Source organism: Camelina sativa, chromosome 16 (genome assembly GCF_030686135.1).
Source record: "Camelina sativa cultivar CO46 ecotype springtype chromosome 16, ASM3068613v1".
Taxonomy (NCBI): domain Eukaryota; kingdom Viridiplantae; phylum Streptophyta; class Magnoliopsida; order Brassicales; family Brassicaceae; genus Camelina; species Camelina sativa.
Genome location: NC_141895.1, coordinates 16,947,118 through 16,972,962, shown reverse-complemented (window position 1 = coordinate 16,972,962; position 25,845 = coordinate 16,947,118). Strand labels below are relative to the sequence as shown.

At 36.5% G+C, this 25,845-nt stretch overlaps 3 protein-coding genes and 2 pseudogenes across 13 annotated transcripts; 3 read left to right on the top strand and 2 right to left on the bottom strand.

The window, feature by feature from the left end:
- Positions 1-377: 377 nt before the first annotated feature.
- LOC104753638 (glycerophosphodiester phosphodiesterase GDPDL1-like) lies at positions 378-3,769 on the bottom strand (annotated as a pseudogene). The gene is made up of 6 exons (XR_015583669.1): positions 3,531-3,769; positions 2,677-2,970; positions 1,978-2,598; positions 1,846-1,884; positions 890-1,764; positions 378-797 (listed from the first exon to the last, which is right to left on the bottom strand). The product of XR_015583669.1 is annotated as a glycerophosphodiester phosphodiesterase GDPDL1-like (transcript).
- A 284-nt stretch (positions 3,770-4,053) lies between these two features.
- On the top strand, positions 4,054-4,671 carry LOC147925645 (LEAF RUST 10 DISEASE-RESISTANCE LOCUS RECEPTOR-LIKE PROTEIN KINASE-like 2.7 pseudogene; annotated as a pseudogene).
- A 2,871-nt stretch (positions 4,672-7,542) lies between these two features.
- LOC147925644 (damage-control phosphatase At2g17340-like) lies at positions 7,543-14,758 on the top strand. Of its 10 annotated transcripts, none has more exons than XR_015583665.1 (6): positions 7,543-7,916; positions 8,038-8,166; positions 8,267-8,353; positions 8,406-8,491; positions 8,688-8,751; positions 14,530-14,758. XR_015583665.1 is itself a non-coding variant. In XM_087490250.1 (5 exons), the coding sequence occupies exons 1-4, from the start codon at positions 7,869-7,871 to the stop codon at positions 8,730-8,732; spliced, it is 309 nt and encodes a 102-aa protein (XP_087346376.1). In that variant the 5' UTR covers positions 7,543-7,868; the 3' UTR covers positions 8,733-8,751; positions 14,530-14,758. The 10 variants fall into 10 exon arrangements, 4 of the variants coding, with proteins under 4 accessions (XP_087346376.1, XP_087346375.1, XP_087346374.1 ...); XR_015583664.1 differs by lacking the exon at positions 14,530-14,758 and adding an exon at positions 9,786-11,690; XR_015583668.1 differs by lacking the exon at positions 14,530-14,758 and adding an exon at positions 9,786-11,690 and having other exon boundaries at positions 7,544-7,841.
- On the bottom strand, positions 14,374-20,576 carry LOC147925643 (damage-control phosphatase At2g17340-like). The gene is made up of 5 exons (XM_087490246.1): positions 20,247-20,576; positions 19,997-20,125; positions 19,810-19,896; positions 19,636-19,710; positions 14,374-14,576 (listed from the first exon to the last, which is right to left on the bottom strand). Exons 1-5 carry the CDS (start codon positions 20,292-20,294, stop codon positions 14,496-14,498), a joined length of 420 nt encoding a protein of 139 aa, XP_087346372.1. The 5' UTR covers positions 20,295-20,576; the 3' UTR covers positions 14,374-14,495.
- Positions 20,577-20,793: 217 nt separating this feature from the next.
- On the top strand, positions 20,794-23,997 carry LOC147925642 (uncharacterized). Its single transcript, XM_087490245.1, has 2 exons — positions 20,794-22,154; positions 22,873-23,997. The coding sequence occupies exon 2, from the start codon at positions 22,873-22,875 to the stop codon at positions 23,614-23,616; it is 744 nt and encodes a 247-aa protein (XP_087346371.1). The 5' UTR covers positions 20,794-22,154; the 3' UTR covers positions 23,617-23,997.
- Positions 23,998-25,845: the final 1,848 nt, after the last annotated feature.

Genomic DNA, 25,845 nt, shown 5'->3' with positions numbered 1-25,845 from the left:
CATACCTATAACTCAGCCGTCATTACCTCTATAACGCGTTACGGCTGAGTTATTTAATACACGTCAACGATTTCTCACATGGCATCTGACGTGTCAATGATATTTTTGTAAAAACGTTTTTCCGGTAACATAAAATAAGGGTGTGTATTCTGAAAATAACCGAAATATTCTAGTAATAAAATCTATTTTTGTAGATTCTGGTAATATTACCTAAAATGTATAACATCTGGGTAAAGTTCCCAAAATAATATCTAATTTCCAAAAGTTGAAAAATTGTCAAATATTCTTAACTTGTGGGATACGGGATTCTTATTTTTGTTAGAATATGATATGTTTTTCTACAACATTTCATCGTCAGGTTGTTTTTAAATTTGGAATTGATAATACATAGAGAATTCTCATTATAGTTGTGACTGTTAAAATTTAACTAAGTCACACAGGAATATATTTACGAGGGATGAAGAATTATGAACAGAGAGGAGATGACATCAAATAAGTAGAAGAAAAAGGGAAAAAGACAAAGAGGACAAGAGATGTAGTGAGTCGGATTTGTCCGCTAGGAGCTTGTGCATTGGTTGATGGGGCTCCTGGAGCTAAGGTTGAGGCTCCTGGAAGTAAGGTTGGGGCTTTTTCTGTAACTGGAGGCAGTGGTGGCTCAATTACATCAGCATCTGTGATAATTAGGTTTGGAGCTTCGGCTGGAGGTAAGGACTGAGGACTCATAAAGGCTAAGAGGGCTCCGGGTTTAACAGGTTCCATGTAAGGTGGCGTTTCTTTTCTTCCCATACATTGATTCCCTGCAGAAGAGACAAAACAAAATGTTTAGACATTGATGTTAATGGTAATCATTTGTGAGGCATTTTGGTGACAAATATTGTAGGAAACTTACTTTTGTATCTTGCAGTTGTGAAAGGGAACTCGGTGATGATTCCATTGATACCGGCTAAAGAGATGTATGTGTTTATCTCAATAGTTGCATCTGAATAGAAGTCCCATGGTTGAGAGACAAACTCATTAGGAAACAATTCCACATAAACCGGGAGCTGAGATTTCTGCAGTCTCCTCACAACATTGGTTTGCCCATCATTTAGGAACGAATCAGAGGAATGAAAGACAGAATCTTTATAGATGACAACAGCATTAGCGAATTCTTTTATTTCTTCGATAAGCTTATATCACGGATGACTTCTTGAATTTTGTAAACAGTCTTGTACTTGCTCTGCTTCTTGAAGTCAAGTAGAACCGAGCTGTCCGTAGACGGAATAATAACCTTTGATGTTGTTGTTCCCTTGTTGTAACCAGCTTCTATGAGTGTATCGAGAACCGCTTTAACCACGTCGAGCCCTTGCGTGACTCTCAAGTATGCTGTATTCTGAGGGATGCAAAAAGACATTAGAAGATGTCCGGCCATGATTAGTAGTAACAGACTAGCATTTGTTGAAGGCTTGAAGCAATTGGAAAATTAGAAGGGAAACTTACAAGTCAAATTCTTGATCTCAGGCCATGTGAGACTAAAAGTGTATATTCCATAAACTGAGCTAAACTCAGGAATAGTTGTGGCACGGTTCATAAAGGGAGATAGGGTGACCATTGTGCTGTCCTCGAGATTTATTGAACTTAAGCAAAAGGGTGTACCGTCGCTGGACATTTGGACCGAGCAATCAATAACATCAGCACCATCTTTGATTGCCTTCTCATATGCCAAGTTTGTACATCCAGGATAGTCCCCACTCGCACCATTTTTTGATATAATTAGAAAATCCACTGCAGCATGAACCAATGAACCATTAAAAAGATGATGATAAAAGTCAATTATAAGGTTTGTTAAGTACTTACTTTCAATACCTTCTTTTGTAGCGTTTTTGCCAATGTGGGAGAAGCAGTCTGAGGACAATTTGAAAAGGAATTTTTTGAACTTCTAAGTATTTCCAACAACGTTTTAAGGACAAAATGATCTGTAGAAGAGATTTTGCTTACCAATTGATGCAGATGTAGTCATGGGAAAATCAGAGATCACACCATCCACAGAGAAATCACCATTGTCCACAAAATATAGATACTCCGACACTGGATCGTAACTATAGTTATAAGCGAGATCAACATCATTTGCGAAACCTGACACATATACTTCTAATCCTGCTTTGTGAGCATCTTGAACTAATGATGTAGGAGGAAGCAAGTACTGCTTGTCATCGAGTGGAAATATGAAAGACTTAGGAATAAGAATCTTTGAAGCAAACGTCTTGACAAAAGCTAAGTTACTCAAGATGGAACCGTAGGTTCGGTTTGTTGTCGGCTCGAAATCTTCTTTCCCAAGAAACTGAAACACAAAACTTGGCCCATTACGTTTGAAACGGCCAGTAATTTTCTTAAAGAAATTCACTTCAGGAGAAGAGATGAAGTCAATGGAAACAGTTCTTGAAACTGATACTAGAAAACTGCTCATGCTTAAATTGTGTTGCTCGTAGAATGCATCGTGCTGAACATGCAACCAAAAACCTCCTTGTGGCTTAATCTGCTCGGCTACATTTTGAATCGTGGGAATCGTATATCCATTTCCATCCAATATCTCTGATCGCGTGAATATTCCTCGAATCACTATGGTGAAAAGTAACGTGTCAAATATTACAAGAAATACCAAACTTTTTTTCGTGATCCTGAGTCATAAACACTTACAGGTTACGTTCTGGAGATCTCTCAAGGTGGAATCAATGGTGAACCAACCCTGAGTAATGACTCCATTAACCGGGTAAGATTTTTGACCGTTTGGGTAATCAAATTGAACAGTTAAAGCATTGGCCAGATTTAAATCGGGGAAGCAAATCCCAACTCCATCTTTGGGTAGCTGAACATCACACCATAGAACAACATCGGCTACACTTGTCTGGATTGCAAGATTGTAAGCATCAAGACTCGAATCTTGTAACAATCCAGAAAACCCACCACGAGCAATCACACGTGGAGCATCACCTGGTAAATAAATAAATAAAACGTGATCCTAAGTTACTTTTAATACGTGTGACAGTATTATGTTCCCATAATCAAAGTAATTATTTGACTTTTAATATTTGGGAACTATCTATAATCAATCCCAACTCTAATACACATATATTGATAAAGAAAGAAAGTTACTTGAGTACTAAATCAAAAGTTTCTTGAAAACAATGCACAAAAGAAGGAGAGTAAATGAGAACAACTCTTACCACTAAGTTTAAATAAAGAAAAAAGTAATCATAATTTACCTTAAGACAAAAAGTTAAAACTGGACTTCGATCGATACTTATAGCAAGCGCCCCTTTAATGACCAAAAAAATACAAATTTTGCATTACTATTTCTTTCCTGAAAATTTCAATGAAGAAATTAAAGTGAAGTTCCCATCTATGATTATCCCACATTCGTTACCATACATCATAAAAGAGATCACCGATTCTGAGTACTAATTTCTTCGAAGCCAAGCAAGCGCATAAGAAAAAAATACTAATAATAAATAAATAAATAAAAAGAGAGAAAGAAGTGAGAGCGCTCTCACCACTGAGTGTTTGCCAAAGACTTGTAGATCTCTGAGCATCGATTTGAGCAGCGAACAGCAGAATCAGAACAATACCACAACATAAACGCCATGAAGCTTGTAACCCTATAATTTTTTTATTGCCTTGAGAGGCTGAACTCATTTTGTAACTTCACAGCTACTTTCTTCTCAGAGCAAGATTCGAGAAAGAAAAAAAATCTAAAACTGGTTAATACGACAGTAGAAGGGATATCAATTTTAGTTCACCTGTCACGGTAAACTTTAAAACAGGTTGACTTATAAATTCTCTATGGTCGTCGATACCTATATTGATAGGTTAAAGAAGTTTCCGACAATTCTCGTGGTCGATGTATTCAGAGGATGAAGACGAATAGATATTTTTTTCCAACTAGTCCCTCTCATCTCTAATCAAGATAAAAATTTTCATGTTTTGCCTCATTATTGTCTCACGACCAGACGTTATACTCTTGGTCTCTCTTTCTTGATACCTCTGAACACAAATTCTCAAATCTCAACCAAAATCATGTACCACGTCCCCAATTCTTGTTTGGTCTTTTTCTTTCTCTCCTCCTTATTCTACAATATTCCTTGTGCTTCAAGAAAAGAAGGGCTTGCGTGGTGTGAGACTATCCAGTTTCAGTGTGGGAACATTACCGCGGGTTTCCCCTTCTGGGGTGGGAACCGTCCTGAACCTTGCGGTCATGCGTCGCTGGAGCTTCGCTGCAACAGCAAAAACATCACCTCTTTAAACATATTAAACCATGAGTACAATGTTTTCCATATAAATCAAACATCTAATAATACTCTTAGACTTGTCATAGCTGATTTTTTAGGTTCTTTTTGCTCTGCTTCATTCAAAACCACGATCTTCTCTCCCGAAATCTCTGAGCTTCCAAACTACAAGAACCTCACCATTTTATATAACTGCAACCCTCATCTTCATTACATTTCGAATTATACATGTCCTGGGAGAGGTGTTGTCTCAGCGTATCAAAACCCTATTTATCAAAGATTCTGCCAAGATAGTTTCACTTTGAGTTTTCCTCAGACATATTTTCCAGAAGATAAAGAACTGAATCTAACTCATCTGGAAACTGTTCTAAGAGAAGGAGTTGACGTGATGGTGAATAGTGAATACTGATGAGATAACGTGTGAAGAATGTTCATCCTCAAGTAAGTTTCACTAAGTATTTTTTTTTTTCACCAAGTAAAGCATTGATTGTTACATTTTCTTTTTACTTTTTTTTTTTTGTTTGTAAAAAACTCTGTTTAATATACAATATATGCATACTAGAAAATACCACACGCGATGTGTGGTTTACGTATGCAATATTAACTTGAAATATTAAATAATTTTTTTATTCAATTATATATGAATACATTTTCTTGCCAATTTTTTTTATATGAATACATATATGATTACATTTTCTTGCCAATTTTTTTTATTCAATTATAATATTCATAATACTACGGTTCAACTAAAATTTATAATTTATATATGTTATATAGTGTTTCATAAAAGATTCATGAAAAAGAGGAAAGTTAAAGTAAATATGACTAAATATTTTTGATTCCAATGTATTGTTGAAATTATTTAAACAGTATGTTACTATAATAAAAAATCATTACTTATAGCAAACTCAACTTATTTTTGGTATTTTTGTTAAATAGTTAAGATTAATTCTATTTTTTATATTTTTTTTCTTTTTTTTTGAAAATAAAAAACTGATAAGTAGTCTAGAAAGAAAAGTGTAAGATCTTACTTAATTCTTTTGATAAATAATTTTATGTTGTCCTATATATTAATTTTCTTATCATCATCTAAAAGTAATAGTTAACAAAAAATAGTTTTATATATGATAAGTCGATTTTAAAATAATTTATTAAAACAATATCAAAAAACAAATATCTTATACTATAAGTTTAACCAGTTTTTATAAAAATTCATGAAAATAAATGTGTGTGAAATTTAATATAATTTTTATTTTCTATATATTGTCTGTATTTCTAATCATTTGAATATAAATAGCATGATTACAATAAATTGAATTTTGAAATTATTGTTTTCTGTTATATCATAGGGTGATAAAGTAATTTTGTTATGAAATTATTGTTTTCTGTTATATTTTTTGTTTTTTTTTCCTAAAAATAACGTGATAAATGATTTGTATAATTTTACAAAAACAAAATATAGCAACAAAAAGTTATAAGATAAAAAATACAAGAAAATTCTATACCAAACAAAACATTAAAAATTATATAACAAACAAAATTTGTGGTATAGCTAGTTAAATAATTTTGTTATTACAGATAATATACCTAAAATAATATAATAAACTTACACACCAAATTTTATGTGTTGTAGATTTTGTCATAAAACTATAGCAAAATCTACCTTTTGTTTTTAAAAATCATTTTTTATTTTGTATTTTCAAAGGCGGGGGTTTTAAATATTTTTTTTCTTTTTACTTTTTTGTAATTTTTTACTTATTATGTCATTTGATATATATCCAAGACATAATCTTATAAATAAGTAAATGTTTAAACTCCCACATTTGAAGATACAAAAAAAATAATAATAAAGGAAAATGTATATTTTGTTATAGGTTTATAAGATTATGTCATTTGAAATATATACAAGACATTGCCAACTATTTCTTTTTTTAATAAGAAAATGAAAGAAAGAAAATAATGAAAATTCAATTTATTTACATGAAAGGGCATATATCTAGAAGATAATTAAAAACCAAAAGTTGGTTTTGTAAAAATGAATTTGATAAAACTATTAATCAAATAATAACCATATAGAATTACTGTGAAATTTTAGGAGCTATGAAGATTCAGAGATGTAATAAACAAAAGGAAGGCTGATATTTTCTTATGTCCGTGTCCTTCTATTAATTTGGGCAATACCAATGTAATAAACAAAGGCTTCAAACAGAGCCAATATAAATGTTAGGGTAAATTTTAGGAAAAGCCAAGGTGCGCCTAAATTTTTCACTAGTTCATTTGTTAATGATTAATTTTGTGTTGGGAAGAAAAAGATTAGAGAATCGATCAACAACAAGATCACAATTCATAACCAAATTTTACACATTCTATACTTGATTAAAAAAAGGTTAACATAGTTCTCTAAGAATATCTAAAAACTAGAATTAAAGGAAATAAGCACGAAGTTATCAAAGTCCGAAAGAGCAGAAGATGCAGTCGTTTCAGGCCTCAGATCGTTGTCAAAGGTAGAATTTTCGGTATGAGATAGATATTATGTGAATCAAAAGGACATTAGATTGATATTGTACGGTTAGGAGGGTGAATCATATTATGATAAAAAAAAATTGTTTAAAATTGTTTTACACCAATTAAATAGCATCAAAAATATATATGATACTAGTTTAAATTACTTATTAGCAAATGATACAAAATGAATAATTTTTGGGGCAATTGCATTTCATATACCTTTATTTGGTGGTGAATGCAAAAGTAGACCCTATATTCGATATTTGAGAAACATAACCACTAATGGTACTGAAATTACAGTTGACTCTCTTACGACCAAACAAAAAACAAAAGCCAAAATGACATATATAACCCGAGGAAGTCTGCACCATATTTTTTAAGGTGGATTACAAATTGACGTCAACAAGAAGACATAAAAAGACGTCTACTCCTTAATTATAATTTAAATTTTTATTTAAAAATATAAAAATGAATTTGATAAAACTATTAATCAAATAATAACCATATAGAATTCTTGCATTGAAATAAAATAAATTTAGATATAAACGAGTCAAATTAAACAAGAAAAGGTTGATTAGGCTAAAATTATTTGATTTAATTTTGTTTAAGTAGACTTCTCTGTATACTATTGGCGGTTGACTTTGTTATGCCATCAACCATTAATAATTTAATATTATATTATTTTAATTTCACCGATAATTTAACCAAACCGATAGCTGAACCTAACTGAATGCGTATCAATTACCATATATATACTTCTCTCCAAGTCAAACCTAGTTTTTTATGTGATCTGTCAGCTGCCGCAGCCTGAGCGGACATTAACATCACAAACATGACTAAAATCTGGGATCTGATTCGACCTAATTTTCTTTTCATTTTCTCTCTAATCTTCAACATTCTTATTCCCCTTTTGTTTTCTCTTAGGATCTGACAGCTCCCTTCTCTCACCAACACCAATCTTTGTTAAAACTCTCGCATATGCTGTCTCGTGAATCTCACAGTCATGGGAAAAAACCTCGCCGCCGAGAAATGAATTTCCCAAATTCGAAACCATAATGGATCTGGAGAAAGCAGGTACGATGTGTTTCATCTCAAGCAGATATGTCGATCCTTGTTAGATGTTCGTCCTTAAAAGGATACTCAAAAAGGGTAATAAATAGATCCATTATCTTGAACAACTCTGGTTTCTTCAGTTGCCTCTTTGTTGTCTCCCACAGGAAGCTTGTCCTAATTACGGGTTCTTTTCTGTTTTTTTTTTTTCATCTTGAAGCTTGCTGAGGTTTTCTCAAAGGATGTCATATCTTTCTTGGCTAGCTGTCAAAACTTGGTTCCACGACCGTGGGTCATTGATGACTTGGACAACTTCCAAGCCAAATGGATCAAGAAGCCTTGGAAGAAGGTAACTCATTTGTTTCCTTCTTTATCTAATACTTTGTTTAGACTTCAGAGGTCCACCACTTCACCAAAATTCATTGTTTATATTCTCGTACTCATTACAGGCAGTGATTTTTGTTGATAATTCTGGTGCCGACATAATTTTGGGTATTTTGTCGTTTGCAAGAGAGTTGCTCCTTCGTGGAACTCAGGTATGTACTTTTGACAATGACCGAGTCTTTCTCTTTTTATTTCACCTTGAAGGTGCTTCTAGCTGCTAACGAGCTGCCAGCGAGCTGCCAGCTATCAACGATGTAACATATACAAAGCTTACTGATATCGTGTCTCAGGTGATGAATGAAGTAATTCTTGATTTTAACTAGTTTAAAGAAAAGTGAATCTGGTTTATTAGACTTAATCTACCAGTTGAAGGATGAGAATGGCCAATTGTTAGGTGTTGATACTTCAAAGCTTATTAGTGAAGCGCAATCAAACAAAGTATTTAACTAATCTTGGCTTAGTTAACTTAGCAGCCGTTTTATTCAGGGTTGTGGAATCGAGACAAACCTTTATGCTCAGTTTCAAGTGTGATTCTCTCAATATTGGAATGGTAATACTTTCTCTAAGTCACGTTACTCTCTTTCTTTCTTTATTGGATTAATGAAAAACATTTGTTTGTCACTGAACAAAAGAAAACAATCTTAATGGATACCCATTTAGCTTATATAAAAATCAATTTACTAAGTGGGTTTAGTTGGATAAACCCATTTTATTCCATTAAACTAACCTTGATTCATTGCTTGATTATACTTGAGAATGAATCCATTAAACTAACCTTTCACGTGATCTTTGATCAGAGCCTTAGCAGAAAATTATGAGGCCACAAGCCCAAAAACATTTTTAGGCTTGTTAAAAAAAATTAATGAAAACAAAAATAAGTATGAGTTTTGGTAGTCGAACTAGTGACATCTTACTCTCCCTTCCACTGCTTATACCACTAGGCTAAACAAAATTTCTGTGAAAGAAGACCTAATTGAAACTATATAATTTGCGGCCGCAAGCTGATGAAGTGTGTCTTGGGCCGGCTCTGTCTTTGATGAAGATCACTAATCTCTTTTTTTTTCTGGTGTGTATTTGGTTTGATAGTGTTTCTGTATGAGAACACAAATGTTACCATAGAGATTCAACAACTACACATATATATACATATATATACAATCACCTTTGAAGGGTCGTAATGTTCGTAATAGCACCACTTTATAATACATAGACAACATATATATATGTATATATATATATATATTACTTATATAATATAAATAAAGAAGGGAAGAGGGTTTATCAATACACCCGAATTCTAATTTACTTATTGAAAACGATTCATCGCGGTATCATCTTTAATATTAGAATCCACATCGTTAAATATAAATTTAAACTTTATTATTAAACAGAAAGACACATAGACCACATAGAATATAAAATATTTTTACATTATCTCACTTGGCACTTGTGTCAAATAAATGGTTTGATAACTTTAATGCACACTTTAATATGAAGATCAAAATCTATTATTTTGATAACTCTGCTCTCATTGATGGGTATTCAAAGACAGTGATTGGGTGATGCTTTAATCCTCAAATGCAGGATATGAAGTCTATGTTGATCATGTTGCCACGTATTTGGCAAGTGGAGGGGAGGGTTGCTGGTGTTGATTTGGGATCTAGAAAATTTCAATTTGATTTTGATGTGGAGGCTTATATTATTGAAGTTTTGAAGATAGAACCATTATATTTCGACTGTTGGATAGTTTCTTTGGTTCGGTGGACACCAGTGGTGGATCCAGCTTATTCGTTGTCTCTTGAGTTTTGGATCCGTGTTACTGATGTTCCTATTCAGTTCTTAGCAGATCCTACTTTTAGAGATATTGGATCTTATTTGGGTACCGTCTAAGATGTGGATATAGATAGAGGGTGTGTGCAGGTCACCATTGATGGTCTAAGGCCTCTATGTTTTGAAACAAATTGAGTTTTTAAAGGTGAGGAAACGATTGTTAAGCTCTTTTTTGAGCGGTTATATGGTTGCTGTAAAGTTTGTTTCAACTTGTGTCATGATGAGACGATGTGCCCACAGTCTCTAGGGTTTGCTTAAGGAGGTAACTTGGTTTGCTCGGAGGAGGATCAGGGGAAGGGTCAACATATGAGCTAGAAGGGTGCTGTTTTGGGAGATACGAGGAGGGGTGCTAGTAATGTTGGGGCGATTAAGGGCAGTCATAAAGGGTCTCCCAAGTCTAGGGACATACTAGTTTGGACGAGAATCCTCGTCTGGTCCTAAGGGATCTTCCAATCTAGGATTCCATCAGGAGCATCAGGAGAAACATGGTGTATATCAGGGTCAGACAAGGCAGCGATCCGATCTAGTCCGGCTGTCGGTTTCTGCGGGGTTAAAGGAGACAGAGGTGGATCAACAAAATATTAACTACAGATTTTTTTGGCACGCCAAGTGCGTACATCTCCACATAATGTCTTGTCTGTGAATCTTTTCTCACCTAATTAGCTTATATGAGCTGATTTACTTCCATAGGACCCATCCTTACAATAGCAGACAAATTTCCTGAAGTCTGATTGCATCCACAAGCACCCTTAGATTCAATGCACCTTGAACAGTTTCCATTATGCTCAACCTGGAAACCCTTTTGAAGAGTCTTCTGTAGATTATCTAGACGCGATGTGTTCAAGGCCGATGCATACACTGGTATACTGACACCTTTTTTGCAATTTTCCCTCAAGTTGTCAGATTGAAGGTCGTTACTGTCGTATAGTGAAGGAGAGGAGACGTTTCTCGTCACAGTAGTTTGTTGAAGCTCTTTTATCACTTCCACAATGAAGCTCTCCTAAGTAAGAAGCATCAAGAGATGAAAGTTTTTAGCAGCCGTAATAAATTGTTAGCATCTCGATCTGAGGAGCGAATGGAAGTACACTGTCAAGGAATGTTGCATTCACTGCGTCTAGGGGACACATATTGTTTATGTAATCCAATCTTGCGAGTCTTATGATACCAGAGTCATAATTGGCTTCTAAGATTCTGTACGTCGCTAAGGAGATGGTTAGCTCTGCGAATTCTTTGCTACAATCAAGCTTGAAATAGGGATGGCCACAGTCTTCTCTCCCACGTACCAAGAATGGGTACAAGAGACTGGCCTGATCCCCGCATCGAAATGGTTGACTGGAGCGTTCGTAATGCTCATAAGCTGATTAAAAAGAACAATTTGAGATCACACAAAGGCTTTGTGACAAAGCCATCCCTAAGAAAACTCTATGCTTTAAAATTCGAAGAACACATCTTATATAATAAGAGAAGGTTTTTTCTAATATTGTCTCACAATGTGACATTTGACACTGTACTTTTGTGACACATGCCATTCTTATTAATTTCAAATTTAACATTCTATTTTTTTTTACTTTATTTTATTTTTTTCTTATATAGTGTATAGTTTGTTAAAAAAAAATTGTTGTATAGTTTGCTTTTTGAATTTCAACATTGTTACAAAAATATATTCCTTCCATTTTTTTGTTTTAGCATCAAATATATTTCATTAAAAAAAATTGTTGTATAGTTTGCTTTTTGAATTTCAACATTGTTAGAAAAATATAAGAAAAATGATTGCAAGCTACGTGAAGTATACGCCAACACATGGTCACACATGCAAACAATATAAATTTCTTATTAACTACATGAACTATTGAGATCACATAAGGACATGCATAAACAAATATAGGTTATGTGTACACCATAAACATTTAACTTCAGTGTTTTGTTGGTTAGAATCCGACGTTGACCAATGTTGACCGGCATTGACTGGCTTTTTTTTAATTTTTTTTTTAATTTTTTTTTAATTTTTTACTAAAATAATATTTGTTTTTGTTTTTCTGTATTTCTGATAAATAAATAAAAGTGATAAATGATTTTTATAATTTTACAAAAAGAAAATATAGCAACAAAAATTTATAAGATAAAAAATACAAGAAAATTATATACCACCAAGTTAAATAATTTTGTTATTACAGAAAATATATCAAAATAATATAATAAAAATATACCACCAAATTTTATGTGTAGTATATTTTTTTCATAAAACTATAACAAAATATACCTTTTTCCTTTTAAGAATCTTTTTTTTTTTAATTTTATATTTTCAAAGATGGGGGATTTAAATATTTTTTTTGTTCATTTTACTTATTAGAAGATTATGGGGAGACTTGCAAAATTAGACTCCTAACTTGAGTCAATTGCAATGCTAGACCTCTTTTTATCTCTCTCCAACATTTGCCACTTTCTCCTATTAAATCCTTAACCATTCATTACATTTACAAAAATGTCATTATTTCTGATTTATTTGAATTTCTTGCGAAAATGTTTATTACATCCATATCCTCATCTTCTTTTTTTTATTTACGGTTGTGCCACCGCCATCAATTTTCCAACAACCATGAACAACCAAATTTGAAGCTCTTAAAGCTTCAACAACCTGAATTTGTAAGCTTAAATAACACCAATGCTATGAGAACTTCATTTTCTTCCATCTCCTCTCCATTTTAATCCAAGAAAATTTGCAATTGCATTCATCTTGTTATATGTCATGATTCTTGGATATTGATTAAATCGGTGCTGGGTTTCCTTCCATGGTGACTAAAGGCGATGTCCTCGGTGCTTGACATTGCGAAACAACCACTGATAAGGTTATTTTCCGGTAGATTTCATGATTTTCTTTGATTTTATGCGAAATTAGACTTCATTTGTTAGTATAACCGTCATAATATCATGTAAAGTCTACTATGTGGTCAATTTTGCAATTAAAAATTTATTGAGTTTCGAGCCTGTAGACTGAAATTTCAGTCTCCTTAATTTCATTTGAAAACAAAAAAAATATGGTTCAGACTGCATTATAATCTTTCTGTCGGATATTTTGTTTTCAGACTACTAAGGTGTATTTTTGTAATTGACCAAATTCTTGACTTTGTACTTATGACTGTCGGACGAAGTCTTCTTAGGATAATAAAATAGTAGACTTCTATAGTGGCTATTTTTGGGGTTGACCAAAATAAAAGCATTGACCGTAATATTATTGATATAAAATTAATTAGTTGACTACAAAAGAAGTCTACTAGTTAAAAAATTAAAATGTTGGTCAACCCCAAAAATGACCATGGCAGACTGCAAACGAAGTCAACATTCATGGAGACTTCGTATGTAGTCTAATTGGCGAAAGTCAAACTTGGTCAATTACAAAACTAACCACAACGAAGTTTACTTTTTTTAGTTGACGGATAGATGAAGTCTACTTGTTTGATAGAAGTGTACTACAAAGTCAATGGTTTGGTCAATTGCAAAAATAACCAGATTAGACTATAATCGAAGTTATATTGTTGAAACTTTCTAAGAAGTCTACTCTGTTATATCCTTTTAATTGCAAAACTGACCAAAAAGTTAACAAAGAAAGACAACAAAGAAGTCAACTATCCTAGTAGACTTCATATGGTGTCTGCTTTATTAAATTGTAATTGCAAAAATCGACCACACAAAATAGACTTCAAGGGAAGTCTCTTCATAGAGGCTAGTTGATGTCTACTCGTTTGACATCAACATGAAGTCGGCAAAATTTGTAAACCAATTTATTGCAAATTGGTAAATAATTTTTAAGATTTTTTTGTTGTATTCTTTGATATATGTTATGTATTTGCTTCTATATGTTTTTGACATGATTATATATTATACATATGGAGAAATCAAGTTTTTGGTTTTCTTAGGCAGTTAGGTCATTAACTTAGAGTTATTTTGGAAGTCAACGTGTTGGACTTCTGTGTGAAGTCTGTATAAGCGAAGTAAGCTAAAAAGATAATCTGATAAATGGAGATTTAAGTTTAACACGAAAACAAAAGAGGAAATAGGTCGGTCACTTTAGATAGCAGTTTTTGTATATGTTATTAAAATTCAAATATTAATAGCGGCAATAAAAGTGAAGTGGCTTGCATCTATATTGCCAGGGAAGATGCACGAAGATTCATATAGGTTCTAGACTTGGTCAATGTTGTCACTGTGTTTATACTCCCAGTTTGATCCCACTTCCTTTATTTTGAGGTTCGATTGAGTGAACTGCAAGTCTTTTTCTTCGGGGGCTTTCCCCTATCATTTTTTTTGTTTTGTTTTCTTGTTTTGTATTTATCAGGAATCTATATTGATTTGGAAGGTTTAAGTCTCTCCTTTTTATAAAGCATGATGATACAGTATATAGTATGGATGATTCAGTACAAAATCGTAGTTGCGGAGAAGTCAAGAGTGAAGTTTATTGGAATATAATCAACTCTGAACTTCATTGTATTTAAATACACAGTCGTAAAGTCGTCCTCGGAGAAACTGTGCTACTTCAACATACTTCACCTGCATAACAAAAAGGATGTTCATGAGAAGTCAGAAGAAAGAAGCATTAAACACAGAACTAGGGATGTTAATTTGGGTATAAAACCCCCATTTAATATATGGGTAAGTGTAAAATTTTTTACCCATATAAACCCATATATCAAAAATAGTTTAATGGAATAAAATGGATTTATCCAACTAAACCCACTTAGTAAATTGATTTTTATATAAGCTAAATGGGTATCCATTAAAATTGTTTTCTTTTGTTCAGTGACAAACAAATGTTTTTCATTAATCCAATAAAGAAAGAAAGAGAGTAACGTGACTTAGAGATGTAACTATGAAATCTCCGTGAGGAGTTAGTCTCATTGATATATCAATATATATAGTGTGTACAAGAGAGTCTAAACTACCGAATATACTCAAGCATACAATCTATACAATAAAGATCTTGGATAAGGTGAGATCTTATTCTAACACGCCCCCGCAGTCAGAGCGGGAGGTTGACAAACGCTCAGGCTGGAACGAAAGTCGAGAAACAAGGGAGACGGCAATCCTTTGGTGAAGATGTCAGCATACTGGTAGGCAGACGGAACATGAAGCACACGAACCTGACCAAGAGCAACACGTTCCCGCACAAAGTGGATGTGAATCTCTATGTGTTTGGTGCGCTGATGTTGAACCGGGTTGGAGGAGAGGTAAACAGCACTGACATTATCACAATACACGATTGTGGCCTTGGACATCAGTATGTGGAGCTCCAGGAATAGATTGCGTAGCCATGAAGTTTCTGCCACGGCATTAGCGACACCGCGGTACTCTGCTTCAGCACTAGACCGAGAAGTTGTTTGTTGACGGTTAGGCGACCAGGAAATCAGATTATCACCAAGAAAAACACGGTAGCCTGAGGTGGAGCGTCTTGTGTCGAAGCAACCAGCCCAATCCGCATCCGAATAAGCGACAAGACTGTCCACCTTAGAGAGATACATACGTACACCATGTGTGAGGGTGCCCTTGATATAACGTAGAATACGTTTTAACGCGGTGAAATGGTGCTCGCGAGGATCGTGCATGTAGAGACAAATTTGTTGAACGGCATATGCAATATCCGGTCGGAGAGCGGCCGCGAGACTGCGGTACAATGTCGCATCAGCAACCGGTGGTCCAGCATCAGCCGGTAACTTCAGCTTAGAGTCCACCGGAGTAAGACAAGGACTACAGTTAGACATGGATGCTCTAGCAAGAATTTCAGTGGCGTACTGTCGTTGCTGCAGAAACAGTCCCGAGTCATCTCGTGAGACCGCAATGCCAAGGAAGTAGTGTAGTTTGCCAAGGTCCGTCATTTTGAATTCGGTATGGAGGGAAGAGATGATTGATTGAAGGAGGCGAGAGGAAGACGCCGTGAGTACAATATCGTCAACGTAGAGCAGAAGATACGCAAGCTCCTTGTTGCGATTGTAGACAAACGGAGACTGATCACACTTGCTTTGCGTGAATCCAATCCGTTTAGCATATGTGGCAAACTGATTGTACCAGGCACGCGGAGCCTGTTTAAGGTCGTACAATGACTTGCGCAGTAAGCAAACGTGATTGGGTTTCAGAGGATCAACAAACCCGGGAGGTTGATGCATGTAGACCGTCTCGTCAAGATCGCCATTAAGGAAAGCATTTTTGACATCGAGTTGATGTAGAGGGCAGTCACGAGACAATGCAATGCCAAGAACTGCGCGTATCGTCGCCGGTTCAACCACAGGGCTGAATGTTTCATCACAGTCCACGCCAATTTGTTGAGAACGACCGTTGGCGACCAGGCGAGCTTTGTACCGTGCGAGATTTCCATGTGCATCGTACTTGTACCTGAAAAGCCACAGACATCGAATAATATTAGTAGCCACTGGCCGCGGAACAAGGTCCCACGTCCTGTTTTTAATCTGAGCTCCATGCTCTGAGGTCATGGCTCTGTTCCAGTTAGAATCTTTGGCAGCCTGAATATGAGAGAAGGGAAGTGGAGATATCGTCGATACATTGAGATTAAGTCGATGTATCGGTTTCGTTATTCCACTCCGGCTTCTAGTGGTCATGGGGTGTGATGGGGTTGGAGTGGGCTGTGTATTTGATGGAGGAGGTGGAGGAGCAGTGACGGGAACGGGAGGATGCATATTTGGCTGAGGAGGTGGGAGAGGAATGATCTGAGGTATTGGTGATGGTAGCACAGAAGGCACGGTCTGTGGCTGTTCATTAGGCTGCGTAGGTGAGGAAAACGGAAACACTGTTTCATCAAAAATGACATGTCGAGAAAAAATAATTTTGCGAGTGGAGAGGTCGAGGCAACGATAACCACGATGATCATGTGGATATCCAAGAAAGACACATGCTGTTGATCTAGGTGCGAGTTTGTGAGGTGTTACCGGAAGTAGATTTGGATAACAGAGGCAACCAAAGATACGCAAGTGAGAGTACGAAACGGGAATGTTAAAAAGACAAGACAGAGGAACCTCATTGTTTATCGCCGCAGAAGGGACAATGTTCAGCAGATACACGGCTGTGTGAAGCGCTTCAACCCAAAAGTGCAGCGGCATGGAGGCTTCAACCATCAGGGTGCGGACAATGTTGTTTATTGTGCGGATCATCCGCTCTGCTTTGCCATTTTGCTGCGACGTGTGAGGACAAGAGAACCGAATGGCTGTTCCTTCAGCAGCAAGAAAGTCCAGCATGGGATGGTTGTTGTACTAGCCACCATTATCGCATTGAAGAGCTTTGATGGATCGATTGACTTGTGTTTTAACATAACCCGCGAAGTGCAAGTATTGGTTGAACACATCGCTTTTGCGTTTAAGAGGATAAACCCATACAAATTGAGAAAAGTGATCAAGAAAAAGCAAATAATATTTTATTCCACTAGAACTTGTCACAGGAGAGGTCCACAAATCTGAATGAATAATATCAAAAGGAGAGGAAACAACAGTAGAAGAGGAAAAGAATGGCAGTCTTGTGTGTTTGCCTAGTTGACAGGCGTGACACAGAGGACTATTGACGCCTTTATTGCTGGAAATCGAAGAAGAAGAAGCTGCTAAACGACGAAGAGATTGATTACTGAGATCTTCCAGACGCCTGTGCCAAACATCACCGGTTGCGAGAGCCATAAACGGAGTTTGGTTGACAGACGGTGACACCGAGTAAAGAGGTCCAGGACTGTTACACCGGAGCAGGGGAGTTCGAGTTGGTAGATCCTTAACACAAAAGCCAAAAGGGTCAAACTCAACAGAACATTGATTATCCGTTACAAACCGGCGAACAGAGATAAGATTTTTAATCATAGATGGGCATACAAGAACGTCATTTAAGTGAAAGGAACGAGAAGATGAGGGAATGCCCCCATGACCAACTTTAACAACAGGTGCGACAGAGCCATTACCGACCTTGATCAGAGGAAGAGAGTTCGAACTAAAAACAGAATGATGGTTACCTTGTTGAGCGGTGACGTGGCTTGTTGCACCGGTGTCCATCACCCAATTCGGATCATAGGGGTCTTGCAGGCTCATTGTGTTGAATGCATTGGCGAGAGCCGTTGGGATATGCTCCGCTGCAGCCGTAGATGACGTCGTGTGCGCAAGGTGAGTCTCACTCTTATGTCGTGGAGGGGGACCAAGGAGACCACCAGATGGAGGGTTGTGCTGGTGATGATGCAGAGGTGGTGGCACGTACGACTGTCCATGATAGTAGCTAGGCTGAGGGGGATGTGGTGGAGCATACGCGTATGGGTAAGGGTACGGTGCCCCATATGACCACGATGGTTGTGGCTGAGGAGGTGAGGACCACGTGTTGGAACCGCCACTGTTGTTGTATCGTCCGCCGCGGTTGAGATTGTTGTTGTTGTGGCGACCGCCACGTCCTCGTCCTCGGCCACCACGGTTGTAGTTGTTGTTGTTGTTGGTGTAGCGCAGGGCTGGATCAGAAGACGTGTACAACACGTCAGGAGCAGAGTGGTGATGAGGATTGGCGGGTGCAGGTCGGATCATCTTCTTGAGACGTTCTTCTTTCATGATCAACATGGATCGAGCAACAGAGAATGATGGAAAGGGACTCTTGTGTTTGATTACATTGATAATGGAATCAAACTTGTCATTGAGTCCGTTGAGCATGTGCATGACCAGAATTCTCTCATGTACCAGAGATTCCACATTAGCAAGGAGATCCGAGAGAGACTTTAGTTTCTTGCAATACTCGTGAATGGTGAGATCACCAACAGAGAGATTGCGCAGCTTATTGTCAAGCTGCAAGGCACGAGCCTCCTTATTGTCACGAAAGAGGTTCTCGATTGCCAGCCACAGATCTCGTGCAGAACACTTGGTTTTGAGAACTGTGTCAAGTATGGATTCAGAGATGGTTCCGAAAATCCACATCTTGACCAGTCCGTCATGTTCCTGCCATTGAGCTTTGTCTGACGTCGGCGGAGAGGAGGAGCCATCAATATGACGGACTGGGATATGCCAAATGTCTTGTCGTTCTTTGGAGGAGACGTGGTGGCCATTGTTAGCAAGAGAAGAAGAAAGAAACAGAGGAGAGCAAAACAGAGGAAGGAGAAAAACGAAGAAGAGAGAAAGGGCGGAGCAGGATCGAAACAGAGCGGCGTAAAACCAAAGAAGAATGAAGGGTTTTAGGTCGCTGCTTCTGATACCATGTAAGATTCTATGAAATCTCCGTGAGGAGTTAGTCTCATTGATATGTCAATATATATAGTGTGTACAAGAGAATCTAAACTACCGAATATACTCAAGCATACAATCTATACAATAAAGATCTTGGATAAGGTGAGATCTTATTCTAATATTGAGAGAATCACACTTGAAACTGAGCATAAAGGTTTGTCTCGATTCCTCAACCCTGAATAAAACGGCTGCTAAGTTAACTAAGCCAAGATTAGTTAAATACTTCGTTTGATTGCGCTTCACTAATAAGCTTTGAAGTATCAACACCTAACAATTGGCCATTCTCATCCTTCAACTGGTAGATTAAGTCTAATGAATCAGATTCACTTTTTTTTAAACTAGTTAAAATCAAGAATTACTTCATTCATCACCTGAGACACGATATCAGTAAGCTCTGTATATGTTACATCGTTGATAGCTGGCAGCTCGTTAGCAGCTAGAAGCACCTTCAAGATGAAATAAAAAGAGAAAGAACAACTTAGAGTATACTCTGCATCACTCAGTAGATTGTGGAGAAAGACTCGGTCATTGTCAAAAGTACCTACCTGAGTTCCACGAAGGAGCAACTCTCTTGCAAACGACAAAATACCCAAAATTATGTCGGTACCATAATTATCAACAAAAATCACTGCCTGTAATGAGTACGAGAATATAAACAATGAATTTTGGTGAAGTGGTGGACCTCTGAAGTCTAAACAATGTATTAGATAAAGAAGGAAACAAATGAGTTACCTTCTTCCAAGGCTTCTTGATCCATTTGGCTTGGAAGTTGTCCAAGTCATCAATGACCCACGGTCGTGGAACCAATTTTTGACAGCTAGCCAAGAAAGATATGACATCCTTTGAGAAAACCTCAGCAAGCTTCAAGATGAAAAAAAAAAAACAGAAAAGAACCCGTAATTAGGACAAGCTTCATGTGGCAAACAACAAAGAGGCAACTGAAGAAACCAGAGTTGTTCAAGATAATGGATCTATTTATTACCCTTTTTGAGTAACCTTCTAAGGACGAACATCTAACAAGGATCGACATATCTGTTTGAGATGAAATACATCATACCTACTTTCTCCAGATCCATTATGGTTTCGCATTTGGGGAATTCCTTTCTCGGCGGCGAGGTTTTTTCCATGACTGTGAGATTCATGAGACAACATATGCGAGAGTTTAAGGTTCTAACAAAGATTGGTGTTGATGAGAGAAGGAAGAACACAAATCCAAAGAGAAAACAAAAGGGGAATAAGAATGTTGAAGATTAGAGAGAAAATGAAAAGAAAATTTGTGATGTTAGTCTTTTTGTGATGTTAATGTCCACTCAGGCCGCGACAGCTGAGAGATCACATAAAAAACTAGGTTTGACTTGGAGAGAAGTATATATATGGTTAAATTATCCGGTTAGCTTAAAATCAAGGAATTGGTACGCATTTGGTTAGGTTCAGCTATCGGTTTGGTTAAATTATCGGTGAAATTAAGATAATATGATATTAAATTATTACTGGTTGATGGCATAACAAAGTCAACCGCCAATAGTATACAGAGAAGTCTACTTAAACAAACTTAAATCAAATAATTTTAGCCTAATCAACTTTTCCTTGTTTAATTTGACTCGTTTCTATCTAAATTTATTTTATTTCAATGAAAGAATTCTATATGGTTATTATTTGATTAATAGTTTTAACAAATTCATTTTTATATTTTTAAATAAGAATTTAAATTATAATTAAGGAGTAGACGTCTTTTTATGTCTTCTTGTTGACGTCAATTTGTAATCCACCTTAAGAAATCTGTTGCAGACTTCCTCGGATTATATATGTCATTTTGGCTTCTGTTTTTTATTTGGTCGTAAGGGAGTCAACTGTAATTTCAGTACCCTTAGTGGTTATGTTTCTCAAATATTGAACATAGGGCCTACTTTTGCATTCACCACCAAATAAAGGTATATAAAATGCAATTGCCCCAAAAATTATTCATTTTGTATCATTTGCTAATAAGTAATTTAAACTAGTATCATATATATTTTTGATGCTATTTAATTGGTGTAAAACAATTTTAAACAATTTTTTTTTATCATAATATGATTCACCCTCCTAACCGTACAATATCAATCTAATGTCCTTTTGATTCACATAATCTCTATCTCATACCGAAAATTCTACCTTTGACAACGATCTGAGGCCTGAAACGACTGCATCTTCTGCTCTTTCGGACTTTAATAACTTCGTGCTTATTTCCTTTAATTCTAGTTTTTAGATATTCTTAGAGAACTATGTTAACCTTTTTTTAATCTAAGTATAGAATGTGTAAAATGTTATAAACCACTTTACGGATGGACTCCATAACCAGGCCCATACACGGCCCGTACATGGCCCGTGTCCGTCCAAGGCCTTAAGGCCCATCGGTCTTATCCTTTTATCTAGGTCGGTTTAGTATTCCTAATGTAATTGGGCTTTGCCTTTGACTATATATATGTAACCTCGAGTTTGATCAATGAATAAGAACAAGAGAATTCCTTCATTCGATTCTCTAGTTTACAACACGTTATCAGCACGATCGTTTCTAAAGATCCAGCTGAGTAAAACCCTAAAACCCTAACCGCCGCCATTCATCCTTCTTCTTCCACCAAAACCCTAAACTGCCATCCTTCTTGTCTTTGTTCGAAACTAACTCCTATTCACGAGCAAACATGTGCTCGTGATCAAGTTCTATCCGAAACCAGTTCGAAGTTGGTTCGCGGTTCCGGGGTGAGTGCAGTACGTGAGCGGTGCAAGGAGCGGTTCGAGATCTGTTTGCGGTTCTGTTCAAGGTTCATGGTCCATCCAAGTTCGAGGTTCGTGAGAGATATCTGAGGTCTTTAGCTCCCAGATCAAAACCGGTCAGCCCCCTTTAGGTGTTAAGGTAATATCGAAACTTATGGGACCATATAATCAAACTTGAATCTAAAACTATTGAACCCTAAAATCCTGCAACTGCACAAACTAATAAAAAGGTTAAAAGCTATGATTTCTATGACTCTAAAATCGGATTTGCTTGTCATGGATTGTTTGTTTATTGCATGCATCATAAGTATAAAATCGGTTATTGCATAAATTGTTTATTGATGCATGAACCCTAAAATCGAATTTGGTAGACTTGTTTTAGGGTTGCTAAAATTCGAACCTAGTTCCTATTAGGAGTAGGAAATTTTGCTAAGTTAAAAGAAAATTTAACCTAATGATTCTAAGAATTAAAATCGATTTAGGTGTTTGAGAAATTCAAACCCTAAACCAAAAGGTTTAAGAAAATCGAAAATTATTATGTGTTTACATAAAATAAATTTGGATAATTTCTAAATTAATTATAATTATTAACTTAAAGGTTTAAAGAATTATTTCCTAAAATTTATTATTATCCAATGATTAAGAAAAAGGAAAATTTTCTAAAACTCAAAACTATTTAAGAAAAGGAAATTTCTAAAAACATCTAAGAAAAGGAAATTGTTGCATGCTAGTTTCTATCTAGTTTTGTTTGTTTTTCATGCATACCAAAAGCCGAAAATAATAAGTGAAAGGCAAGGCACGGTTCGGTCTCAAACACCGCATGCTAATGATCGGTTGTCTATTTCTGTTTTATGAAGATGGCAAGGCTTAACAACCTAGACTATGCTGCTTTGAATGCTTTTGGAGACAACTACCTGCAATGGGCATTGGACACTAAAATCATGCTAAAGTCAAAGGACTTATTTGAGTGTATTGAGGAAGGTTTTGAACCATCTGACAAACAAAAGTACAAGGCCATTATGCATATGCGCCATCACCTTGCTGAGAGTCTTAAGAACCAGTACCTCATCATAAAAGATCATTTTGACCTTTGGACAGAGCTTAACCGCAGATACGGACACCAACGAATGGTGCTCCTACCAAAGGCTCAATTCGATTGGAAAAACCTAAGGATCCAGGATTACAAATCCGTGGATGAGTATAACTCAGAGCTTTTTAGGATTGTCTCACTCCTTAGGTTGTGTGGTACTAAGGTCACCGAGAAAGAGCTACTAGAGAAGACATTGTCCACTTTTAGCCCTAACAACATATTGTTTCAACAACAATACCAAGAAAAGGGTTTTGAAACCTATGTGGACCTAATCTTGTGTCTACTGCTAGCTGAGCAGAACAATGAATTGTTGTTGATGAACAGTGCTATGAGACCTCCTGGTACAGCCCCATTACCAGAAGCACACAAGGTGGATGTGGTAAAGCAAAATCCGAATGAGCCTAAGGAGCCCAAAGAGACCAACTATGTCCACAGAGAAAGACATTATGGCCGTGGCCGTGGTGGTAGAGGACGTGGTGGTAGAGGACGTGGTGGTCGTGGACAGTTCTAGGCTAGCCGCTTTGACGGTAATGGCCGTGGAGGCCGTGGACGTGGTGGTAGGGGCCGAGGGTCCTTTAACCCATAAAACAAGGCTAAATCTGTTTGTCACCGATGTTGTATGTCCAACCATTGGGCCAAGAATTGCAGAACACCTAAGCATCTTATTGATGCATATCAAGAAGTCTTGAAGAAGAACCCAGAAGCCAACTATGTGCATCTCGATGGTGAAGATGACTTCGACCATGAGAATGATGATTCACTAGCATATGAGACTTCCGATTGCCTTAAAGATGATGACTAAATTTCGGTTTTACTTTGGTTTAATTTTATGATTTTATGGTAATGTATTGGATAATTATTTTGGTTTAAATTCAATGATTTTATTTCAATATTTATTTGCTTGTTTTATTAAAGTTTAAAACAAAATTATTGTCATTATAGAAATGGCTGAGGATATGAGTGTACTAGTGGTGGACAGTGGATCCAGCCACACAATATTGAAAGACAAAAGATATTTCATAAACCTCATAATGAAAAGTGACAATGTTAGTACAATTACGGGTATAGCAAGCTTAATAGAAGGCTACGACCAAACTCATATATTATTACCTAATGGCACACATATTGAACTAAGTGATGCCTTGTACTCACCCAGCTCTAAGAGAAGCTTATTGAGCTTTAAAGACATTCAGTTGAATGGTTATCATATTGAAACAAAGGGTGAAGGTAGCAAAGAATTTCTATACATTACCGAAATTGTAAATGGAAATAAGAAGGTCCTAGAGACTATATCTGCACTAGCCACTGGTTTATACCATGCTAAGATCAACATGATAGAAGCTAACTTGGCAAAGCACAAAATGTTCAATGAACAGTTCACTCTATGGCACGACCGGCTTGGCCATCCGGGTACGAACATAATGCGTAAACTGATTAATAGTTCAAATGGGCACAACCTTAAAGAAAGAAAAGTTATCCCTAAAAATCTCACGTGTGTAGCATGTGCACAAGGGAAACTTATTATACGGCCATCACCAGCCAAAGTTCATCAAGAGACTTTAAACTTTCTGGAAAGGATACAAGGTGATATATGTGGACCAATACACCCACCTTGTGGGACGTTTAGATATTTTATGGTTATGATCGATGCATCAACCAGATGGTCACATGTTTGCTTGTTATCCACCAGGAACCTAGCATTTGCTAGGATGTTAGCTCAAATTATAAGACTAAGAGCACATTTTCCAGATTTTCCACTTAAGACTATACGTCTAGACAATGCTGGTGAATTTACATCCCAAGCGTTTAATGATTACTGTATGTCCATGGGGGTGAGTGTGGAACATCTTGTGGCACATGTCCATACACAATACGGATTAGCTGAATCCTTCATTAAACGAATACAATTGATAGCTCGACCATTGTTAATGAGATCGAAAATCCCTGTGTCGGCTTGGGGACACGCAGTTTTACATGCAGCAGAACTTATACGCATCAGGCCATCTAGTCAACGCAAATATTCACCATCCCAATTATTAACGGGCCATGAGCCAGACATATCCCATCTCAAAACATTTGGTTGTGCCGTTTATGTATCTATTGCTCCACCACAGAGAACTAAGATGTGACCTCAAAGGGGAATGGGAATATATGTTGGATATGAGTGTCCCACCATTATAAAGTATCTTGAGCCAACCACAGGAGATTTATTTAAGGCCAGATACGCGGACTGTCAATTTACAGAATCCGAATTCCCTATGTTGGGTGGAGAGACTAGCAAGCTGGTTAAAGAAATAACATGGAATCAAACATCCTTGAATTGGCAAGATCCTCGGACTCTAGCCTGTGATGCAGAGGTCCAGAAAATTATACATTTGCAAAAGCTAGCTATACAATTGCCAGATTCCTTTGCTGACCCAAAGAGAGTAACAAAATCGTACATACCAGCTTGTAATGCACCAGTACGTATTGATGTTCAGAAGGAACAAAATAATCAAGTTGCTACAGAGTCTAAGCCACGTTTAAAACGAGGTAGACCATTAGGTTCCAAAGATAAGAACCCTTTGAAGTCTAAAGGTGCAAAACAGACCGATGTTAAGGGAGTTACAGAAAATACAAACATAGCCGCGGCAAATCCTAAGGTACCAAATGAGGTTTGGAACGCTGAACCTCAAGGTCCTGAAGGTATTGATAATAATGAGATCTCAATAAGTTATATCATGTCTGGAATTCAATGGAA